This window comes from Danio aesculapii, chromosome 2 (assembly GCF_903798145.1).
Source record: "Danio aesculapii chromosome 2, fDanAes4.1, whole genome shotgun sequence".
Classification (NCBI taxonomy): Eukaryota; Metazoa; Chordata; class Actinopteri; order Cypriniformes; family Danionidae; genus Danio; species Danio aesculapii.
In genome coordinates this window covers 23,885,393-23,909,645 of record NC_079436.1, presented here as the reverse complement: position 1 = coordinate 23,909,645, position 24,253 = coordinate 23,885,393, and the positions used below count along the sequence as shown (strand labels likewise).

Here is a 24,253-nt window from a genome sequence, read left to right as displayed (position 1 = left end):
CTATACACTGATACCTATTTCTAATTGTGGAAATAGTTGTTTGTGATGAGCTTTGGTTCATTATGTAACTTCCTCATCGCCACCTGCATATGGGTGTGCTAACGTGTCTAACTGTGTAACAAAAGATGTGTAGATGTTGGTAATTCAAAATACAGATATATTCATTCATTTTCTTTTCAGCTTAGTCCCTTTATTAATCAGGGGTAGCCACAGCGGAATGAACCTCCAACTATTGAATTTCAAGGATTTGCTGTCATTATACAGTACAACAGCAGCCTTTAGAGCAGGCACAGGCAAACTCGGTCCTGGATGGGCTGGTGTCCTGCAGAGTTTAGCTCTAACCCTAATCAAATACACCTGCCTATAGCTTTCTAGTGATCTTTAAGACACTGATTAGCATGTTCAGATGTGTTTGATTGGTGTTGGAGCAAAACTCTGCAGGGACCCTCTAGGACAGTGGTAGAGAACCTACTACCACATGCGTTTCTTTGACCAAAAATATGTGGCTCTTCAGCTGCCTCCCTTCAATAATATTTTACAGTTTAAAAAACTTAAGTCAACTTTTGAAAATACAATTACAGTTTCTTTTATTGTGATTTTTTTACAGCAAAATAAATATAAACTCAGTTAACAATAAAAGGACGTTTCAACTAGTGCTGTAGATAAAATTGAATTGCGACACCAATAAAGGGCAAACAACTTGCATTTCTTTAGTAACCTTGTGCACGTAAATTCAACATACATGAGTGGTGATGGCCAAAAGAAAAATTCTATAAAATATCTAGAATAAAAAAATTAGATAGATAGATAGATAGATAGATAGATAGATAGATAGATAGATAGATAGATAGATAGATAGATAGATAGATAGATAGATAGATAGATAGATAGATAGATAGATAGATAGATAGATAGATAGATAGATAAAACAGTTTAAAGATAGATAGATAGATAGATAGATAGATAGATAGATAGATAGATAGATAGATAGATAGATAGATAGATAGATAGATAGATAGATAGATAGATAGATAGATAGATAGATAGATAGATAGATAAAAACAGTTTAAAGATAGATAGATAGATAGATAGATAGATAGATAGATAGATAGATAGATAGATAGATAGATAGATAGATAGATAGATAGATAGATAGATAGATAGATAGATAGATAGATAAAAAACAGTTTAAAGATAGATAGATAGATAGATAGATAGATAGATAGATAGATAGATAGATAGATAGATAGATAGATAGATAGATAGATAGATAGATAGATAGATAGATAGATAGATAGATAGATAGATAGATAGATAGATAAAAACAGTTTAAAGATAGATAGATAGATAGATAGATAGATAGATAGATAGATAGATAGATAGATAGATAGATAGATAGATAGATAGATAGATAGATAGATAGATAGATAGATAGATAGATAGATAGATAGATAGATAGATAGATAGATAGATGAAAACAGTTTAAAGATAGATAGATAGATAGATAGATAGATAGATAGATAGATAGATAGATAGATAGATAGATAGATAGATAGATAGATAGATAGATAGATAGATAGATAGATAGATAGATAGATAGATAGATAGATAGATAGATAGATAGATAAAACAGTTTAAAGATAGATAGATAGATAGATAGATAGATAGATAGATAGATAGATAGATAGATAGATAGATAGATAGATAGATAGATAGATAGATAGATAGATAGATAGATAGATAGATAGATAGATAGATAGATAGATAGATAGATAGATAGAAACAGTTTAAAGATAGATAGATAGATAGATAGATAGATAGATAGATAGATAGATAGATAGATAGATAGATAGATAGATAGATAGATAGATAGATAGATAGATAGATAGATAGATAGATAGATAGATAGATAGATAGATGAAAACAGTTTAAAGATAGATAGATAGATAGATAGATAGATAGATAGATAGATAGATAGATAGATAGATAGATAGATAGATAGATAGATAGATAGATAGATAGATAGATAGATAGATAGATAGATAGATAAAAACAGTTTAAAGATAGATAGATAGATAGATAGATAGATAGATAGATAGATAGATAGATAGATAGATAGATAGATAGATAGATAGATAGATAGATAGATAGATAGATAGATAGATAGATAGATAGATAGATAGATAGATAAAAACAGTTTAAAGATAGATAGATAGATAGATAGATAGATAGATAGATAGATAGATAGATAGATAGATAGATAGATAGATAGATAGATAGATAGATAGATAGATAGATAGATAGATAGATAGATAGATAGATAGATAGATAGATAGATAAAAACTGTTTAAAGATAGATAGATAGATAGATAGATAGATAGATAGATAGATAGATAGATAGATAGATAGATAGATAGATAGATAGATAGATAGATAGATAGATAGATAGATAAAAACAGTTTAAAGATAGATAGATAGATAGATAGATAGATAGATAGATAGATAGATAGATAGATAGATAGATAGATAGATAGATAGATAGATAGATAGATAGATAGATGGATAGATGGATAGATGGATAGACGGATAGATGGATAGATGGATAGATGGATGAATGGATGGTAGCGCTGTCAACTCACAGCATAAAGGTCGCTGGTTCGAGCCCCGGCTAGGTCAGTTAGCATTTCTGTGTGGAGTTTACATGTCCTCCCCATGCTCGTGTGAGTTTACTCCGGGTGATCCGGTTTCCCCCAAAGTCCAAAGACATGCGCTATAGGTGAATTGGATAAACTAAATTGTCCATAGTGTATGTGTGTACGTCCTAGACTTCCAGGTTGGGGGTTGAGTGTTGGGCTAAGGACCCACCAACATAGTGCGGCTAAATATCAACTTCGATATAAACGGTATATATCAATACCCCACTGGCTCTATAAAAAATGCATTTGCTCAAAAAATCAGAAATGGCTCTTTGCTGAAAAAAGGTTTCTGACCCCTGCTCTAGGACCAAGTTTGCCAATCCTTGATTTAAAGCAATGGTCTCAAACTGTGCTGAGAATTGAGTTTGAGACCTATGCTTTAGAGGTAGAATCTCTAATGCCTTGTTGAGTTTGTTTTGACATTGAAAATGTAAAATTACATGCTTCTCAGAGTGACACACATCAGAGGCAGATTTAAAACATATACAACAAATTAGCCTGTGTACTACACTACCTTGTACCTTGTCATATCATTATAAGGATTTTTTTTGACTAAATGCATTATAGAGAAATAACAGAATATTAATGGAATAGTCCACTAACATTAGTAGTACTCCAAGCTCTTAAAACAATTCGATAAAATAGACAGATATTCAGTCCAAATGTTTAATCTGTTACCCTGTGAGTGTATTAGGTTACATCTAGGTGGACAGTTTTATGAATACCTTAGCCTTGAGCCAGAAGTTGCATATTGAGCTAGCAAAATGAGAAAGCATATGAATCAAATTTAATCACATGGCATACACTTGAAGTCTTCATACACACTAGAACACCAAATACAGGAAACACAAGATGACAACATCACAAGTGTGGGTATTGAGACAGACATTCTTCAATTTCCTGTTTTACAGCAGTGAAAATATATAAATAACTTCTTTTGGACTCAACAGAAATACAAGGAAATGAAGGCAATTCTATTTCATTCAGTCATGATAGTTGCATACCATAAACCTAAATATACTTATATGTGAATTTATGTACTTGTGATTATAAGTTCATACAAGATAAAATCTGCACAATAATCAATTTACAGTAAGCTAACAATAAATATTCCTACTCAGAATTGCAATAAATTACATGTTATAATACATTTGAACATTCCAAGCTAAATTCTTGTCTACACGTACCACATTCCCTATAAATATCTCTCTAGTACATTTATAGTATGAATTACAACTGGATGTATTTGGCTTGAACCAGCTCCATCTGATTATATATGTATTTTATATGTTTACTTCAACACTATTTCCACTAGTGATATGGATTATGATCAAAATGGATTTACATTTAACATATTTTGACCCTCTGGCCAAACTGATGAGTATACATTTTGAGTGATAACATGTTTCCAAGGAAAAATCCTTGCAGTGGATGGTCTTAAATATATGTTCCCATGCTTGCATTTATGTAAATTACTGGCGAGTTCAGCAGGATTTCCCAGCGTTCCCTGGATTCACTCTCTCTGAGGTATTTCAGCTACTAGAGATGAGCATGGGGTTCATCCACCTGAGATAAAAGCCCCTTTCACACAGTGATACTGGAAAATTTCCGGAGCAACTTTACCGGTAAATTAAAAAAGTGCTGTTCACACAGGCAAGGACGTTGTGAAATTTTTGTGTAAATTCTGACATCATTAACCAGAAATGGCCTCTGAATGACAGAACTTGTATTTGTAAACATAATAGGGGTCAGGCTTTTCTTGATGGTTTCACTTTTATTGGAAGCTTTAGCATTCATGCAGATGCTTTTGTCCCAGAGACATCCAATAGCGGAAATGCTAACCGCAGCTAAATGTTTACACATTTGACTACATTAAAAATTCTCTGGATGAATAAGTACCCATGTAGCAAAGAATTCTGGCCCAGATTTGGCATAAAGCTGGCACAGCAGGCATTCATCTGGCACTGGCATACAGCAAGTGGGCCAAACATGTCCCAGGTTTTGTAGAGGTGACACCGTCTTTAAGGCAACACACAAGACTTCGACCAGATATAAAGAGTAAAGAAAAAATTCTACCAATCAGGTCGCTTTGAGAAAAAGCACAGCCATAAAGCAAAAAGCTTTATGGCATTATCAAATTTATTGCAGTCGTGACACACCAAGATATCTGGCCCAGTTCAGAGCCAGCTATGGGTTATTAACTTGGCTGAGACTTGGCCCAGATATCTTCCATGTTTGGCTCTTGTGTGAAAGCCAGACTTAGTCCAATCATCTACCATAATTCACTGCGGCATGTGGGCCAAGCAAAAGCTGATTGTGTGGCCCAGATCTGGGCCAGAGAAATTTTGCTATGTGGGTATTGTGAACAACTTCGATGTAAACATGTGGAGCCACACAGCTGAACGTAGCGCTTGCAGGAAAACTCACAGCGGTTTATCATAAACATTTAATTGATCCTAGAAACGTTATCAGACTAACATATAGCAGCTAAATGTGTCTGTAAAAATATTCAATGGCTTTTATTATTAGAAACAGCACAGATGTGAATATTTCTGAATGTTCTGATTGACTGGATAAGACGTCTCACGTCAGTGCGTTCTAAACATGAACGCGCTCTTTCTGGCAATTTTCCTTCTGCGTTCACACAGAGCAGCATTCCGGCAAATTACCGGTAATGTTACAACTTCTATTTCCGGAACAAATTTACTGATATTTTCAAAAAGGGCCTGTGGGACATGATCCCTTTACTGTGACTACCGTGATTTACACATGATTACTGGCAATTTTCCAGAAGAGTCTGTATGTGTGAAAGGGGCTAAAGTTTCCAAATGATCATTTGAACTCTAATAAATCCTGCACTAATTGGCTTTTCCAGTGTTTCAGCTATTCAAAACAATCTACAGTATAGAGGCTAATCAATTCAACACAAAACCACATTGTTAAAAAAGCGGATATGCTAATACAAATCATTACATTTACACCTCAAAACAATGAGAACACTTTCATAAAGAGGCAGGTAAAAACAATGAATATTGTTAGACCAGCTAACACAAAAGTACCAAACTACAGGGACATTAATGATGTTTGATTTTCTGAGGTAATTAATATGATCCTGAATAGTCTTTTAAACATCTTGCCAACATGTTGGGGGTCTTTGCATTGTTTTCCAATGAGATACCGAACAAGTCAGATTTAAGAGCCAGGATCAGAGCCATGTCTTTTTTGCATTGAGCAATCATCTTCTACCTGATGTTTTACTGGCAGCGATTGGCGTCTTGAACACTCAGAGGTCTCCATATGTAAACTCTGTACAGCTTGTGGGTGGCGAAGAGTTTCAATAGGCTCTGCATCCATAAAGCTATAATGAGCTTGATCAGCTATAGCTGTTTGTTGGAGATGAATGTGTGCTGTAAGATCACCAGTGGTGTTTGTGTCGTGGCTCATGCTACGTGACCATCTACCCATATAAGCCCCAGAAGGAGTCTCAGATGGGGGCTGTGAGGAACAGTCCAGGAGCTGGAGCTCCATTGAACCTGACAGACTTTCACTGGTCTTTATGGGACTGTCAGCAAAGTCATGAGGATCAAGTATCTAGGAAAAATCAAAGAAAGTGTATTCACAAAATTAAGTAGAGTTTACTTAAATGCACAATGTGTAATATGTTCATTAAAATATCCCAAATCCACTAGACTACTGTTATATATTTTGCTGACTTAGGTATTTATATTATAAGTATTTTGAAGAATGTTCAAATCTAGGAAAATAGGCTATTTTAACAAGTGACATGGACAATCTATTGATATCACACACCCTCTATGTCCAGTTTGGTTTTATAAAAATCAGGGAAGCTCCAAAACTGCTGTACTATGTTGTGCATTTTATTACATTACACAGAGCAGCATTATAACAGATCCCTAAAAAATGTTGTTAGTAAAATAAAACAAGGCTGCTTCTTTACCACATGATCATGACCCGAAAAAATGGATGCATAATAAATGCATACTGTGTCACACTGGTCTCGCATCAGCAATTGCTTCAGCACTTTTGTTGCGCATTGACAGCATTCAGCTTTTCTCTGTTCATACCACCATCTTAATTAGTTTCATTAAACATCCATGAACATTATTTCTGCAGGAGACCCATAGGACACAATGAAGATCACAACTTCCGTGATTCCACACACAGTCATGGCATCATCAAACTACATCTTTGTTTGTTGTGAATACACCCCCTAAATTGGTAAAAAATTACATATCGCGCCTTTAAATTTACTTAATCACAATTTTTAAAGTAAATTTCCATACATTAAGTCAAATCTGCTTAACTAATATAAGTTGTATAAAAATGTTATGCATAAACATCAGATTTTCTCCAATGGTGATTTAGTTAATACTGCAGATCTTTGTTTCGCTGTAAACAGCTGAAAACAAATATGTGAGACATGAGAACATCGCTGCGATTACCACTTTTCACTTAAATTTGACTCAAGTTTTAGTTGAATTTTTTTTTTAGCAAAAATACATAAATACCTCAGATAGGATAGGTGGAGTCTCTGTTTCTAAAGGATTCACTGGCTGAACCAGTTTCTGTCCTGGTTTGGGAGGAATTGGCGATGTTTCTGTAGGAGACGTCACAGAGCTATAGGCCGGTGGAACCTGCACCATTTGCCTCTGAAGCAACTGCATTATGGCCCCGATGTCCTTTGACATGCGCTTCTCCAATCTTTCGCAAAACAAGACAACAAACACAACTCAAGCATAAAGAATACAATACACTGTAAACATATGCTGGGTTTCCTTCACGTTGTTAATCATTTTTACAAGTTTGAGTGCACTGAACATGAAATAATTAAGTTGTCCCCCTACAAAAACTGTAAAAAAATAATCCTGCTTACCTTAAATTTTTAGGCTGAATCAAATTAACCTTATTGAACTTTTATTATTTTAAACTGCCTTAAAACAGCTTGTGTAACTTATAAAATTAAGTTAGAACCTGATTAACTTATCAAAAGCTATCAAGACTAATTGTTCATATATTTTTTTACAGTATAGAAGCAGCAAAAGTAACTTTTTGAGTGTAGGAGAGCAGGAAAACAACAATAACTGTAGTTTGATCTCACCGGTGGAGCTGTCTATGCATCATTTCCAGTCTGTTCTCTACCTCTGAGCATTGCCCTTGGGTGACATTGTGCAGGACGGTGTTGGAGGCAACCGAAGATAAGGGGAAGGACATGCTGTGGCTGGGTACTTCCTGGTAGTGATGGCCACGACTGCTGTCTCCCCAAAGGCTGAAGATGTTAGAAACCCCTGAAAAAGCTCCTAATGTAAAATAAGGTGAATGTTAAAATGATGCATTTACTGCAAAGGTGAAAATTCTGTCATTCTAACCTGTATATACATTTAAAAGCATAGTTCGCCCAAAAATCAAGTCATTTACTCATCCTACTTTATCCAAACCTGTTTGAGTTTCTTTCTTCTGTTAAAACTAGAGGAAAATATATTGAAAAGGTAAATGTAAAAAACAGCTTGACATATTTTGTTCCTACTATAGAAGTCAAAGACTGCTTTTTCCAACATTCTTCAGAATATATTGTGTTTGTGTTCCACAGAAGAAAGAAATTCATAAAGGTTTAGAATCAACTGAGTGTAAAAAAATGGAAGGAGGAAATTAACATTTTTGGGTGAACTATTATGCATGTGAACTTGGCAATTATTATGTATATTGTGAATTATTACTGAGACTGATCTCCATAACCTATGCCTTAAGTGTGCATTCAAACTTTTGTTTGGAAGAGGACTGAGAACCATCTTTTTCTAATAGTCTCTGTCTGTTTGTTTGTTGTTCACTAAAGGTCAGTTCAAACAGCATAAACGAATGCCAACAAACAAGTCTGTCAGAGTTTGTTGGGTCAATGTGTTTCCCTGTCAGCATATGTTTCATTGGTTGGAGTTTTGATTTCACCCAACTGAACATATTCAATTAATGTTTGTTGAATTGTGGAATGTCTGAGCAGTGTGGTATGATTTTCCAACAAATTGCAACAAACTTTGACATAATCTGACTAATGTTATCATCTGTGCAATGTGAATTGGCCTTAAACTCACATGGGAGTGTTCCTTTTAATTTCTTTTTAATATATATATATATATATATATATATATATATATATATATATATATATATATATATATATATATATATATATATATATATATATATATATATATAAAAGAGAAAAGAGAAAAAAAAATCCAGTGAGCGGCAGTTCTGTGGGTGCAAATGCCTTGTTGATGCCAGAGGTCAGAGGAGAATGGCCAGACTAGTTTAATCTGATAGAAAGGTAACAGTCACTCAAATAACCACTCGTTACAACCAAGGTATGCAGAAGAGTATGTCTGAATGCGCAACACGTCCACCCTTGTGGTGGATGGGCTACAGCAATTCAATTCAATTCAATTCAATTCAATTCAATTCAATTCAATTCAATTCAATTCAATTCAATTTAATTCACCTTTATTTGTATAGCGCTTATACAATGTAGATTGTGTCAAAGCAGCTTCACATAAAAGGTCATAGTAAATAGGAACAGTGTAGTTCAGTTTGTAGTGTTTTAAGTTCAGTTCAGTTTAGCAGCAGAAGATCACACCGGGTAAAACTCTTGTCAGCTAAGAACAGGAAACCGAGGCTACAATTTACACAGACTCACCAAAATTGGACAATAGAAGATTGGAAAACGTTGCCTGATCTGATGAGTCTTAATTTCTGCTGTGACATTCGGATGGTAGGGTCAGAGTTTGGCATCAACAACATGAAAGCATGGATCCATCCTGCCTTGTATCAGCTCAATTCAATAGAGCCCCTTTGGTATGTGGTGGAATGGGAGATTCACATCATGGAGGTGCAGCCAACAAATCTGCAGCATCTGTGTGATGCTATCAAGTCAATATGGATAAAAATCTATGAGGAATATTTCCAGTACTTTGTTAAATCCATGCCACGAAGGATTAAGGCATTTCTGAAGGCAAAAGGGGGTCCAATCCTGTACTAGTTCTTTTGAGACAAATCTGTTTCTAATAGTTAACTAATCAGGCAATTTTTTTTGTCATAATGGCAAACAGTTAATTGGTTTGGAAGATTGTGACTATGAATAATAACTTATATTTTACCTATATTTAATTCATATATTATAATTTAATTTAAAAATATTTTAGTGGTGCCACTAATTCTAATTCTGAAACACAAAGATGAGTAAAGTTCAGCTTTTTTATGTATTCTTTAAAGGTTTAGTTCAGTCAAAACGGAAAATCAATTACTTACCCTCATGTCATTTTGAACCCTTAAGGCTTTCATTTAATTCATTTTATTTTATTTAAACATTAAATGTAAGATATTTTAATTAAATCTTAGAGAAGAAGATTCAAGAAATCCCGATGCATTAAGTGGCTTAATTGAAGTCTTCTAAAGAGACATAATTGCTTCATCAATTCGGTTTAAACTTTAATTTAGACTTTTATTCAAATTTGAATCAAAACATATACATATACAGCAAAGCAAATATGGTAAACAAAAAGCTCAAAGGCACATGTTTGACATGAGAATGCTTTGTGTAACTGTGCATCACACAAGCTTGAGCTTTTCATTTATAATGTTAGAAGAGCTCTATGTATGTGCATTTAAGTGTGAGTAAAACATTTCAGATCGACTCATTAAGCTATTTAAAAGACTTAAATTAATTTAGTCAAAGACATCATCAATTTATAAACAATATTTTAATTTGTCTTTTGAAGATAAATAAAAAGCCAATGGGTTTGCAACAACTAGATAGTGAAAATTAAAATTGTCATCTCATCCAATTTAAGTAAAATGTATCTAGTTATGTCATTCCCTTTAATTCTTTTCTTGCATTTTTAGACTGCTTTATTAGTAATTGAACTAATAAATCATAGAGGCTTTTGCTTTTTACCAGGTAGTTACAGCAAGTTTTAGGGTCTAGCCCTGAGGTATAGCTTGAGAAATCCTGAGAAATAATTTCTCCCTGGACCAATTTCCTAGAAACTCTGAAGTGGATTAAGCTGGCCAAAAGTGACATCAAGTGCTGCACTGAACAAAATGAACAACTGGAGGATAGATAATGCTGTGATCAAAACTGTAATTTCATTGTGTGTCATGAGTATTGTGGTAAAGGATATGAAAGTTAAACAAACATGTGTTTTTGTGAGCATTCTGAGTGTTTTTGTCTTGAAACACTTTATAAAACAATGCTAGTGTTTGGTATAGCAACCATTCTACCAATCAACATACACAGTCATCATTGTAGTTTATATTGTGTTTGACCCTACGCTGAAGTAGAAGCTAATTTAGTTCCCCAAAAAACAGTACTAAAATTGTTCCTAACATTATCACCTAACAGCAAGAAGGTCGCTGGTTCCAGTCCCAGCTGGGTAAGTTGCCATTTCTGTGTGGAGTTCTCCCTGTGTTCACGTGGGTTTCCTCCAGGTGCTCCGGTTTCCCCCACAGTCCAAAGACATGCGGTATAGGTGAACTTAATAAACTAAATTGGCCGTAGTGTTTGTGTGTGAATATGAGAGTGTATGGGTGTTTCCCAGTACTGGGTTGCAGCTGGAAGGGCATCCACTGCGTAAAACATATGCTGGATAAGTTGACGATTCATTCCGCAGTCAGCCCCTGATGAATAAAGGGACTAAGTCGAAGGAAAATGAATGAATGAATGAATTGTTCCCTGTGATGAAAATAAACCAAAAAGCTTACTACTTCCTACATTAGTTCTAAGAACCGTTACTTTAGTGCAAAAGCCCCAATGTTTCCATTATAGATCTGTAAATTAGTCAGTGAGACAATTTGAACAGAACCAGAATCCTACCTGAGAGTGCATTGAATGAGTTACTGCTGTTGTGGTCCTTGTCCCTGTTAGCATTGCTAGCGCTATTGATATGGCTCTGAGAGCAGTCCACAATCACAGAGGGTCGTCGAGTCTCCTCCTCTTCATCACTGCTTGACTGTGAGGCAAAGATGTCTGAACTGCGATGAGCGGTTTGTCTGTCCTCATGCTGTTTGCCTGGAGTCTGTGTTCTGAATGTCATCCTGTTGAGCTTGCCCTCTGTTCTCTCTGTATCTGCTTTTAAGAGGAACTCCATTAGTAATGAAATCCGAGGATCTAGAAAAATCTAAGAACTCTCACACACTGTTTACCTTGAGGGATGGAGTTTCTTTTAGATTGAAAGAACAATTTTGCTCTGCGTGTGTGATGGTCCAGACCACCATGGTCCGAATCCTCAGGGTCACTGCTCATTGACCCAGCTTTAGTGTTAGTCTGTTGAGGAGAAAAACACAACTGTTCAAAATCCCATAATGTAATTGTGTCATAAAGCTAGAGAAACATGCAAGCTTACGTCTCTCAAATTAAAGGTGATCTCCAGGTTGCTCCAAAAGTAGTCAGAGAACTCTGGATACATTTCCAAGACCTCCAAAACATCATCTCTGTGGATTTTGTGCAGGTCACAGTAGGTCAGTGCTCTCACATCTGCACTTGACTTTCCAGGACGAGCATATGAGTTAATGGGCTCTCCAAATATATCATTCTTGCCTGAAAAACAGGCCGAGAGACATTTAATGCTTAAAATGTGTCAGATAGTACAGACAGAAATAATTTTAACAGGAATACTATGATTAAATTTAGTAACTATTTGTACTAATATGGCAGAAATAGAAAGTGTGTTATGCAGTATGCTAGTACGTGTTATTGTGAATACAGTTGTAGAAACGTGAAAATATTTTAAAGCAACAGCAGATGGCGCTGCACGCCATTAAAAGAAGCAAGACAAAAAACAAAAGAGCAACATGTCCACAAGATGGAGCTACACAAGGAAAACTTGAGGTTTGAAACACTATTGAAAGCGTACTAATGTTGAGTGCTGTCCTTTGTAAATAAATAAAGGTTACACTTAATTTTAATGCCCATACTTTCCATCTAGAGATCTGATATATGGTAAATATATCAATATTTATATTATTTTTTCATGAATATGCAACATATATTTGACCCTGAACAACAAAACCAGTCATTAAGTGTCAATTCTTGGAAACTGAGATTTATGTATCATATCAGTGTTTCTCAACCACGTTCCTGGAGGATCACCAGCTCTGCATATTTTCCCGTCTCCTTAACCCAACTCACCTGATTCAGATCTTCAGCTCATTATCAGAGACTGAAAGACCTGCAATGGGTGTGACAGAGAAAGAAGACGTAAAAAACATGCAATGTTGGTGGTCCTCCAGGAACGTGGTTGAGAAACACTGTATTATATGAAAGTCAAACAAATAAGCATTCCACTGACATATTAATTGTTAGGATAGAAACATATCTGGACAAAATACTACTATTTGAAAATCGGTAATGTGAGGATTTTTAAGTACTAAAATACCAAGAAAACCACCTTCAAAAAAGATTAAGTTCTTATCAATGCATATCATTATTCAAAAATAGTATTTTGATATATTTATGGTGTGATATTTACAAAATACCTTAAGGGAACACAACCTTTACATGATAATCTAATGATTTGTGGTTTAAAAAGAAAGAAAATCAATCATTTTGACCTATACTTTGCTATTAGCAAAAAAATACCCTTGCAACATAATCCTGGTTTTGTGCTCCAGGGTCACATATTTCAAAATATTGCAACAATTGTCATTTACATATACAGTGTTTTCAACCGTTTGATTTACAGATATGTACAGGGCTCAGCATATATAAGCACACCCCTCACTAATCTATCTTGGAAATTGATATATCTAATAGGAAGCTATACAATATTATATTTGAGCATATACATTACATTAGTCATTACTGAAGCCAAATCTGGGGTTTATCCAACAAAATAACTTATGTTAAGTCTAAAAACTAGTACACCCAAATTTATGTTAAAAAATATAAAATATTAAATACACATTTAAAAATAGGCAAAAAAAAAAATTGTTTAACTATATTATCTATCAATTTCTAAATAAGTTTGGTGACTAAAATATTATTTTAATAAATATATCTGTTTATTAAATCTGTTTTGTTTAAATGCACCAAAATACATTAAGAAATGAAAAAAAAAAAATTAATTTTCAAAATAGAGGTGTACTCAATAATGCTGAGCTCTGTGCATACACTATATGTTCATCTATAATGTAACATATGGTTAATATGATCATATATGCTATATCAGATTTCCATCTGAATATCTTTGCAACTACACATCACATAACTGTGATTAGAGTATTATTGGGTGGGGGGTATCTGGGTGAGGGGCATCGAAAAGTTTGAAAATGCCCTGACATACACATATAATCACAATAAGATCAACCCAAAATCTCCTATACCTAAAATAGCCACAACCACATCTCCCTTTAAAATCTCAATGGAGCCCCGAGAAATGAAGTATAGCGCTGAAATCACATCTCCAGCGTGGACCAAGGTGTCTCCTGGAGGAGCGTGAGTAGTCTTAAACTTCATAGCCAGAGCACGCAAGCAGCCTTTGGAGGAACCCTTGAAAGCCTTACAGCTCTGCAGCAGCGTACGATTCAGATGCAAACAGATGTCAGCCTGTAAGCACTCAGGAAAACCCTTCAGCACCTGCAGAGAGATGAAACACGGGTTGATGTGATAAATGATGCCACGTTATGCTGAGTGTTTACAAAAATAAGCAGAGTGGAATAAATAGCGTCCGCCCAGGTGTTTTTGAATGTGGCTCTGTGACTCACAGCATTCATGTCAATGCCATTGGTGTAGGACCAAGCATGCTGGAAATACTCCTCCAGTCTTTGCCGAAGTGGGTTGGGGATCTGGTGGAAACGGATAAACTCTCGAACCCGCAACATCTGAGTGTGGTAACGCGCGGTGCCAGAGTACAGTCTTTGGATGATGGCCGACACATTTCCAAATATGCTAGCGTACATTAGCGCTGTGAAGAAAACAACAACAACACAAACACCAAAAATGTGTTTCCTTTCATGCAAAATGATCAAAGATGAAGATATCAGGGGTATCAAGGTGCAGTATGTAAGTTTGAAACCCAGTGGTTAAACTAGGTATTGCATGCTGGATCAAAACACAAGCAAGCACAGGTTGCCAGATTGAGGACCAACAAGAGTGTGCCTGACAATCGAGCCTAAAGGCTGATTTAAGGCTGATTTAAACAGTGTTCTAAATAAAAGTAACGACACATGATAGAAGGAATATTTTCCATATTTAAAGGAGTTTTTGTCTTAACCAACACCTTAAATATATATTTTAGAAACAGCTTCTATTTCTTGCAGCTGAACAACAGAACTATGACAATGACACCTGAGGTACACCCAAGCGGCAACCTCCCGCTCTCCCTCGGGAAGCCAATATGGAAGTAACTAAAACTGCAATTAACTGACTCGCCTTGGGGGGCTGGCTCCAGGAAGTCCAGGTCATTTCTGAATGCAATGGGAAATTGGCCATTTTTACAGCTGATAAAAACATGCTTACAGCCTGGTACAAAAGATGGCTTTGGTGCATATAGCCATGATTAACCTTCATGACAACTGTAAGGGGGTGAATTTTTTTTTATAACTCATCCGTTTCGTTTTTATTAAGTTTTATTAAGTCTGCATAATTAAGAGCGTGGCCACTTGAGTGACATCTCGCTCTCGTCATCGGCTAATTAGCCGATGAACTCTGCATTTACATCGTATTTTTGTTTTGGTTAATGTTTCTTTACACAGTCAATTGTCTTTTGGGATTATTTACATCTATCAGATGATAGGGCATGCTGTGTACACTTAATTGTGCTAACAAATCATTCACGTGGCCTCCGTTTCCCTGGTGAGTGAAATTATATACTTATACACCATCTCTATAAATGTATTTGTTTTATTTAAGATCATTTATCATTTATAATGTTCTTTAGAGCTGTAAAGCACTCCAGAATCTGACAGACTGATTAGCTGTAGGCTCTAGAACAGTCATCTGAAGCGTTGTCATTCAGTGTTATGCCTGCATTTTATCAATAGTCTTGCATTTACTAACACAGACTATAATTGAAGTGTTTGGACGTATTTCGCGTTTTCCTCCTGTTGAAAAACATCATAATAACAATGTTTACTGGCTCTGTGTATTACAGCAGTGTCTAAACACTTAAAGCTGCGGTCACACTGGGCTGTGTGTGTGCGAAATTCTGTTGTACGGTGCTGCGAAAAGGGGCGGGATTAAACAAGATGTTTAGACATTAAATAAATCAGGCGATCGGTCCATGTTTTAAAAAGAGGTCATGTTTTGATCCTCGATTGGTCTCACGCAGTCAAGTTGCGAGATTTCGCAGGTCAGCGTTCACCATGCTTGAACTTTGTACCGCAGTGACATGCGAAACTTGACGCATGACCTTGCGTTTCCGGTCTGACGCATCCGTGTGCGTATGAATGGAAGTCTATGGGAGGAAAAGCCCAGTGTGACCGCAGCTTTATTGATATAGTGTATATTTATTGATATACTTTATATTTATTTATATTTATTTATGTGAAAATATTACTGACAAATAAATAAAGCCAAACAAAGTTTCACTTATATTATATTATATTATATTATATTATATTATATTATATTATATTATATTATATTATATTATATTATATTATATTATATTATATTATATTATATTATGGCGACGCAGTAGGTAGTGCTGTTGAAGGTCTGCAAGAAGGTCGCTGGTTCGAGCCTCGGCTGGGCCAGTTGGCGTTTCTGTGTGGAGTTTGCATGTTCTCCCTGTGTTCGCTTGGGTTTCTTCCGGGTGCTCCGGTTTCCCCCACAGTCCAAAAACATGCCAAACAGGTGAATTGGGTAAGCTAAATTGTCCATAGTGTATGTGTGTGAATGAGTGTGTGTGGATGTTCCCAAGGCATGGGTTGTGGCTGGAAGGGCATGCGCTGTGTAAAAACGTGCTGGATAGGTTGGTGGTTCATTCCGCTGTGGCGACCCTTGATTAATAAAGGAACTAAGCCGACAAGAAAATGAATGAATATTTTATTATATTATATTATATTATATTATATTATATTATATTATATTATATTATATTATATTATATTATATTATATTATATTATATTATATTATATTATATTATTATGCTATTATTTAACCACCTTTAAAAAGACATTTTAAAGAAATGTACACTTTTTTAAACAAGGATAATGTAAATTATGTAAAATAATGTAAAAAATTATGTATAAAAATAAAATAAACTTTTACAAAATTAACACAGTACAGCATTTAAATGTTTGTTGAGCTCTAATTCAGCATATTAGAATAGTTTTTGAAGGATCCTGTATGTGAAACTAGATGTCAGATTATAATGTCTGTGAATAACTTGAATTTTAAAATGTATTAATATAGAAACAGCAATTATTTGTTCCAAAAATCTTTTAAAATATTAATGTTTCAATGATCACTGTACAATCTTACTGACATATGAATAAGAACTTAGCAGCACTAACCTCCGATGAGCATCACGCAGATGGAGAAGATCTTCTCTGAGTTTGTGTTTGGGGAGACGTTTCCAAAGCCCACGCTGGTGAGGCTGCTGAAGGTGAAGTATAGGGCAGTGACATATTTATCTTTAATAGAGGGTCCTGATCCACGTACTGACTGATTATATGGTTTTCCCAGCTGATCACCCAAAGAATTAAGCCAACCAATTCGAGACGGGCCACTTCTCTCCACGTTCCCAATTGCATACCAGATGCAGGCCAGCCAATGAGCAATCAGAGCAAAGGTGCACATGAGTAGAAAGAGAACGGCAGCTCCATACTCAGAGTAGCGGTCCAGTTTGCGTGCCACACGCACCAATCGCAGCAGTCGAGCAGTTTTCAGCAGGCCAATCAGAGTTGTGGATGTCGTTGTCTGTTAACACATCAAAAAAATAAAGAAATAAAAGGTTATAAGTTGACCGACAGCAGTTATTGCAGTTGATAGGACACATTTCTTTAATCACTTTTTAAAAACTGTTTCTAGAGTGGGCACAATAGCAGTCTATGTGATCTAAAATGTGAACCATTTATCAATAACACTTAACAATAAAGGTAATTGAATAATGATGTATTATTATGTAAACTAAACGTTACTTTATTATGAACTAATAAAGATTTAAGGAATGTGCTAATCATGAACAAATACAATAATGTATTACTTAACACTTTAGTTTAAGCTAAATGTAACCAACATGACCTGTTAATGTCTCGTTATGACTTTACTTGGAGGGGCACATTATCATTAACTCATTCTTAACTACTTATGAACTCCTGTGTTTAAACTGGTCATTATGTTGTAGACAGAACACATTGTTTTTTAGTGTAAACACACTCTAGACTGATGTGCATAACTGTTAGGATAAAATGAAAGTGTTGATTAATACAGTAATTAACAAACATGTACTAACAAGTAATTAAAGTTGCCATTATTCACACATGAACTCATGTGATTCATGTTGTAGTTAAAGTTAGTTCTTGATTAGCGCAAGCCATAACTCCATGTACTGTTAATGTGAAGTGTTACCAAACGTGTTGTACTGTACTTGTTACAAACTTGATGATCAGTGTTTACATACTCATTTCACTCTTGTCCAAGTAAAATTCAAAATCTGACACAATACAACATTAAATTTAATAGTAGTTTGTTTCTACAGCAATGCCATACTGAAATACATTTACTGACCACTTCATCAGATACACAATCAATTTAAATATCTAGTCAACCAGTCACACAGCAGCAACTCATAGACATGGTTGAGACAACCTGCATCATTTCAAGCTGAGCACCATAGAGGGGAAGAAAGGTCATTTAAGCTGTATTTACACCTGGGGCTATATGCACCAGCAGAGCACTAGGTTTGAACTTAGTTTAAACTTAACTATGTTCCAACTAAATATTTATGGATGCTTCTGCTCACGAAAAATGGTAGAAAAGAGATGTTAGCAAGATTAGATTACACTAATGAGCTTGGGATTGAAAATGAAGAACTCACAGCATTTTGGTTTAATATAGTTTGGCCAAACCTCACGTTTTTTCAGTTTGTGACAAATCAGTTTAATGGAGAATATGCTGTCCTGGAATAGAAGATTCACATAATGGATGCATAGCTGAAAAATCTGCAGCAAATACATGGTGCTATCATGTCAGTATGGATGAAAATCTCAAAGGAATATTTCCAGCAGCCATGATAAATAAAAGGGCCCCTAAAGTCCTTTCAATTAATGTGTTGACATACTCTCCAGATAGGGCGTGAAATGTCAAGCACTCCTTCCGTTTTTTAAAATAACCAGTAGCATTTAGTTTGAATCACGACTTAGCCACAGCCACTGAGCTTGGTAAAGCAGTTTATGAAATCTAATGACAGACTGGTAGTGCTGTGGCAGTTTACATGACATTAAAAGGACAGTTCATCCAAAAATGAACATTTACAGTTCATATACTGACCCATTCAATTTAGTTAAATTTATTAAACTGAGTCCATTAAAGATATAAGTGAAATTATTGCTTCAGTTGAAAATTAAAGATTTTTTCTTTGCTGATTGTAAGTCAATGGTCACATGTTTTTGAGGTGTGAAATATATACATATAAACAAATTCAAATCAATAAATGACTACTAATAATAAACTGAAGTCTGATGAACAGATCTTGGTGTAAACACAAGTGTAGAGACTGTGAGCTTCTAGTCACTTGATGATGTCAGTTCAGACATGAGGTGAAGAGAGTGAGGATGTATGTGTGTGCCAAAATGGTTCTTACCTTTGATTGAAGTTACTCTCAAAGGCATGACTCCATTGTGATAAAGTTCTTATTGTAAAGGAATTGTGCATACAATATTAAGTGACAGGAAGCTCACACTCACTACACTTGTGCATACACTGAGATCTGTTTTCCCCGGCTGTGGATTAAAACTAATAATATTATAAATAATGTTCAATTTTTAACTCAGACCAATTGTTTCACATTACTTATTTTTTTAACTTCATTTTATGTTTCAACATATTTATTTTTAATCTCAAAAATGGGTGACCATGGACTTGCATTGTTGAATCACCAACCACAAATTAAGATAAAAATCTTCTTTAATTTTCTAGTAAAGAAAAAGTTTATTACATCTTCAATGGCCTGATTGTGATTAAATTAACTGTAAATTCAATTTTTTGGATGAACTGTTACTTATATGACCACAGACTTCATCCACCCTATCAGCAAGCACATTTACACAGTCTGTTTATCTTTAATCCCCTTTATAGTGCACAACAGTATGCGCCATTTTCTATATAGAAAATTGTAAGAGTGTGAACAAGCGACTGATTTTAACCACAACTTCAGTGTCAATACAAAAGTTGGTTAGGATAACTATGTACTACAAAAAGTGACCTAGGTATTAAAGGGATAGTTCACCCAAGATTAATAATTCAGTCGTCATTTACTCACCCTGTACGTGTTTAAACCTTTATGGGTTTCTTTCTTCTGTTGAACACAAAAGAAGATATTCTGAAAAATGCTAAAAACCTGTAACGATTGACTTCCATAGTACTTGTTTTTTTCCTGCTATGAAAGTAAATGGTTACAGGTTTCCAACATTCTTTAAAATATATTCTGTTGTGTTCAACAGAATAAAGAAAAGAAAAGGCCACTTGAGAGTGAGTAAAAGGTGTGTAAATGATCATTTTTAGGTGAACCATCCCTTAAAGAAATGTGTTGTACAGTATAGTGATTGTTGAAAACTCTCTCACCTCTTCTTCAGAGCGGTAAATGAGCAAGTCGAAGGGAATGGCAGCAACCATGTCAATGAGAAACCAGCCTTTAAAATAGTGGACGGCGATCCGGCCGGGCTGACTGACCACTTCATCATTGCTGTTCACGTAGGTTGTGCGAAAGTTGATCACAATGTCCACTACGAACATGATGTCTACAATGAGGTCCACCACATTGAGTGTACTGCAGGAGTAGCCGCAGCGCTGAATGACCTCTTCTTCCTCATCGCTGAGCAGGAACGCAGCCGAATAAGGGGTAAAGATGGCAGTGTAGATGACCAGCAGCAGGATGACCCAGTCCCAGACCGCCTTGAATGGGCTGTAGTGTAAGATAGTCCATTTGTGGATGCGAGGAGCCTGGAGCTTATACTCAGGAAGGACATCTGCACCCAGAGACAGAACCTGAGGAGCAAAATACTTCACAATCAGATGTACTGTCAGAATATCAGATGTATGAGCATTTAGATAGTGGAGTGTTTTATTCATCATGACTGAATAGATGCTGCTGAACTTCTCCATAAAAATCACTCAGACAGTAAAAGTTGTGTTTTTTATTTTTATTGAATACACAGCAGTACATATCTTTAATATCTTTAAATATAAAGAATTAAATTATTAAAATGTAAAAAAAATATATATATTATTGTCTACATAAACCTCCTACAATGCCTTCTTCACCTAAAGGGGCTTTGATGGTATCAATCTCAATTGTAGCCAGGTTGTTCATGTCAATTTACATTTATTTAATATTTTAATTATTTTTAGTAGTTTAGCATTCAGTATGTGCATATTTATATTTGTTTTTAGAATTTTTTTGTTTAGATTTGTTCACCTGTCAGGTTTAAGAGATGTACAGTAAAGACTATGGGTGATAGAGCTTTTTCGTACAGTGGGCCTAAGCTATGGAATGGTTTACCCATCAGCATCAGGAATGCCGCTTCTCTGTTTTAAGAAACTTCTCACAACTCACCTTTTAACTGTTGCTTTTAACTTAAATTGATTATTTTCGTCAATTTAATAATTGAATTTTATTGTTTATATTTTTTATTGTGTTGTTTTTATTGGTCTGCTTTTTTACTGTTTGCCTTGTAGCACTTTGGGTCTGAGAAAAGCGCACTATAAATAAAATGTATTATTATTACAGTACGCATCACCATATGGGGCATAGGAATAGGAAGCGTGTTTGGATATAACTTATTGTTCAATTGCTGTAAAATTAGAACTGTATAAGTTTTGAAACAAACCTTTGTGCTTGACCAACAAAATTACTGAAGTAAATATGCAATGGATGTCTTGAGGCAAATATGTCCACCAACATTTCCAGAATCCACAGTTATAAGGAGGAGGCCAAATGGAAGAAGCTCGTTCAGTAGATGACGTTTAACTTTGCACAGATTGTCTTTAACCATTTTCCCGCTAACCGGTTTTTCGCTTACTAGTCTTCTATGTAAATAGCAAATGCCATGGTGAGACGCAAATAACTGGTGTGTATGGTGTGAATGGTAGATGAATGGTAGATGAGACTCTGTTTTGATGCATGTTATGTCCAAAACACACCCATAACTCATTAAGAGAATAAGCACAACCCTTAAAGACCATGCGCCTGGTGCACAGGCCATTTTCCCTTGGATTTGAGCTTACCCTTAGTGCTTTTTGCTGTGTGCTTTAGACTTTAACTTGGTGCATTAAAATGGAGCCCCATGTGACTTTAGTGGTTCAAGGGGTCTCGGTTAAAAAAAAGTCTATACAGTTTTTTGGTTAATTACAATTTAACCACTGTCACAGGGAATGTTTGACAATGTTTTGGCTCCTTTTCTGGAATTTGAATTTGTTGGTCAGTTGATGTCTATGGAGGAGGGAGGAAGCTCTCAGATTTCATCTAAAATTTCTTAATTTGTGTTCTGAAGATGAACAAAGGTTTGAGGGGACTGAAACAACACACAATTTTAATTTTTGGGTGAACTAATTCTTTAAAATTAAGTGTCAGCAAAATAAATTTAGCGCAACAGCATCTACGCATCCCGAGTCCGAATTCCAGCTTGTGGACCTTACCCAATCCTGCCCCCCTCTCTCTGCAACTTCACTTCCTGTCATTCTACTGTTCTATCAAATAAATGCAAAAAATAAATGTATTTTGCCAATTTATAGCATGACCACGTTTCACAGACTGTCCTGTTACACCAGAGCCCCATCCAATCTTTTCTGCCCATGTATTTACAGAAACCATTACCAAAAGCGCGCTGCAGGACAGAAATATTATCATATGTTTCTGACAGGAGATGAGTAGGCCGTAACTCAGTGTGGGTGAAATAATGAAGCCGTGTTTAGTCTGAGATTCGCTGAATACACATCACTGCAGGGAGAACATTCATGCTTTTCTCTTGTAAACACACTCTGGGGCTGCAAACTTCAGCTCATTATTTCTTTCCAGGGCCCTAAAGAGGTGACCAGCATTTAGTCTTTTATCCGAGAGCTCCAGTGAGAGAGTTTTAATTATTTTGTACGTGTAATCATTGCCATTAATTATTCTAATAAACACACAATACATACATACACACACACAAACAACTATATAATCCAATCTTTTTAAAGCCATAATATAACATTTGTAATTATATATATATATATATATATATATATATATATATATATATATATATATATATATATATATATATATATATAATTTTTTTTTTTATCTGAATAACCACCTATAAAATCTGTTTCTCTGGATTTAATAAAATTCATGTTTGATTAACATTTTATTTTTAATTATTAAAATTACTGTTGACATTTCCTCCAAAATTAGAATATAAATGTTGCCCTTATGATGCATGAAATAACAAAAAGGTGTCATATTGTATGGTTTGCTTATGTGTCCATATGATTTATTTTTCCTTCATCTTCATCTACAAAAGGCAAGTGTAACATAATTCATTTATGTTAATCTAATTGCTTTTGCTCATTATGTACCATTAAGATGAAAAAAGGCATCTGCAGCTGAGACTCAAAAGCAAGTGGGAGAAAAAACAGATCTTCTGGACTTAATTTGTTTATGGTAATTCAAGTCAGGCCATTTTCATAATCAAAAGACCTCGTCCCGCTGACACTTGTCCTCACAGATAACGCCAGCACTAAACAGCTCAGAAAATCAAAATCCCAGTTAGCTTCCAGATTAATTATGTTTAATTCATGCCTCTATTTTGGTATCTGGGTTAAAAATCTATGAAAAGCCTGGTGTAGTTTCCGTCTACTACTCGCCTCAGCGCTCAGTCATTAAGGCAAGACACTGAGGTGAATAAGGTTAAAAAAAAACCTAAAAGTTATTAAAAATGCTTGTTAAACACCATTTGATTGATTATGTTAAGCACTATTAATAATTTAAGTATTACAAGTTTTTGAAATGTTATGTTTAAATATGCAAATTAGACATTATTTCATAAAATATGCAGTAATTTTGCATGCAGGTAACAGGTACAGTAGCAAATCTGAACATTAGTAGTATAGTAGTAGTAGTAGTAGAAGTAGTAGTAGAAAACTTGGGCTTTACCATATTGCTGTAGACATTCCATAAAAACAAACAATAAAACAATATAAAATACAGTAGTTGCAATAATTATAATACTAATTAACTAACTCTTGTTAAATAAACCCACCGAAGTATTTCTTATATCAGTTCAACCTACGCTTAGAGACTCTATATCTCCTACAAGAGAGAAGCAGTTCATAATGTGAAAACA

The 24,253-nt window shown here is 35.0% G+C and overlaps 1 protein-coding gene across 1 annotated transcript in view; it reads right to left on the bottom strand.

Moving 5' to 3' along the window:
• Window positions 1-3,739: 3,739 nt before the first annotated feature.
• Window positions 3,740-24,253, bottom strand: part of kcnh2a (potassium voltage-gated channel, subfamily H (eag-related), member 2a) — a 97,877-nt gene continuing 77,363 nt past the window's right edge. Inside the window, exons 6-15 of the mRNA XM_056475487.1 lie at window positions 20,493-20,915; window positions 17,222-17,627; window positions 14,466-14,665; window positions 14,085-14,337; window positions 12,107-12,300; window positions 11,907-12,027; window positions 11,578-11,829; window positions 7,816-8,014; window positions 7,226-7,418; window positions 3,740-6,287 (exon numbers count right to left, since the gene is read on the bottom strand). Coding sequence (XP_056331462.1) covers window positions 5,889-6,287; window positions 7,226-7,418; window positions 7,816-8,014; window positions 11,578-11,829; window positions 11,907-12,027; window positions 12,107-12,300; window positions 14,085-14,337; window positions 14,466-14,665; window positions 17,222-17,627; window positions 20,493-20,915 — 2,640 coding nt within the window. The 3' untranslated portion in view covers window positions 3,740-5,888. The remainder of the gene's footprint in view (window positions 6,288-7,225; window positions 7,419-7,815; window positions 8,015-11,577; window positions 11,830-11,906; window positions 12,028-12,106; window positions 12,301-14,084; window positions 14,338-14,465; window positions 14,666-17,221; window positions 17,628-20,492; window positions 20,916-24,253) is intronic.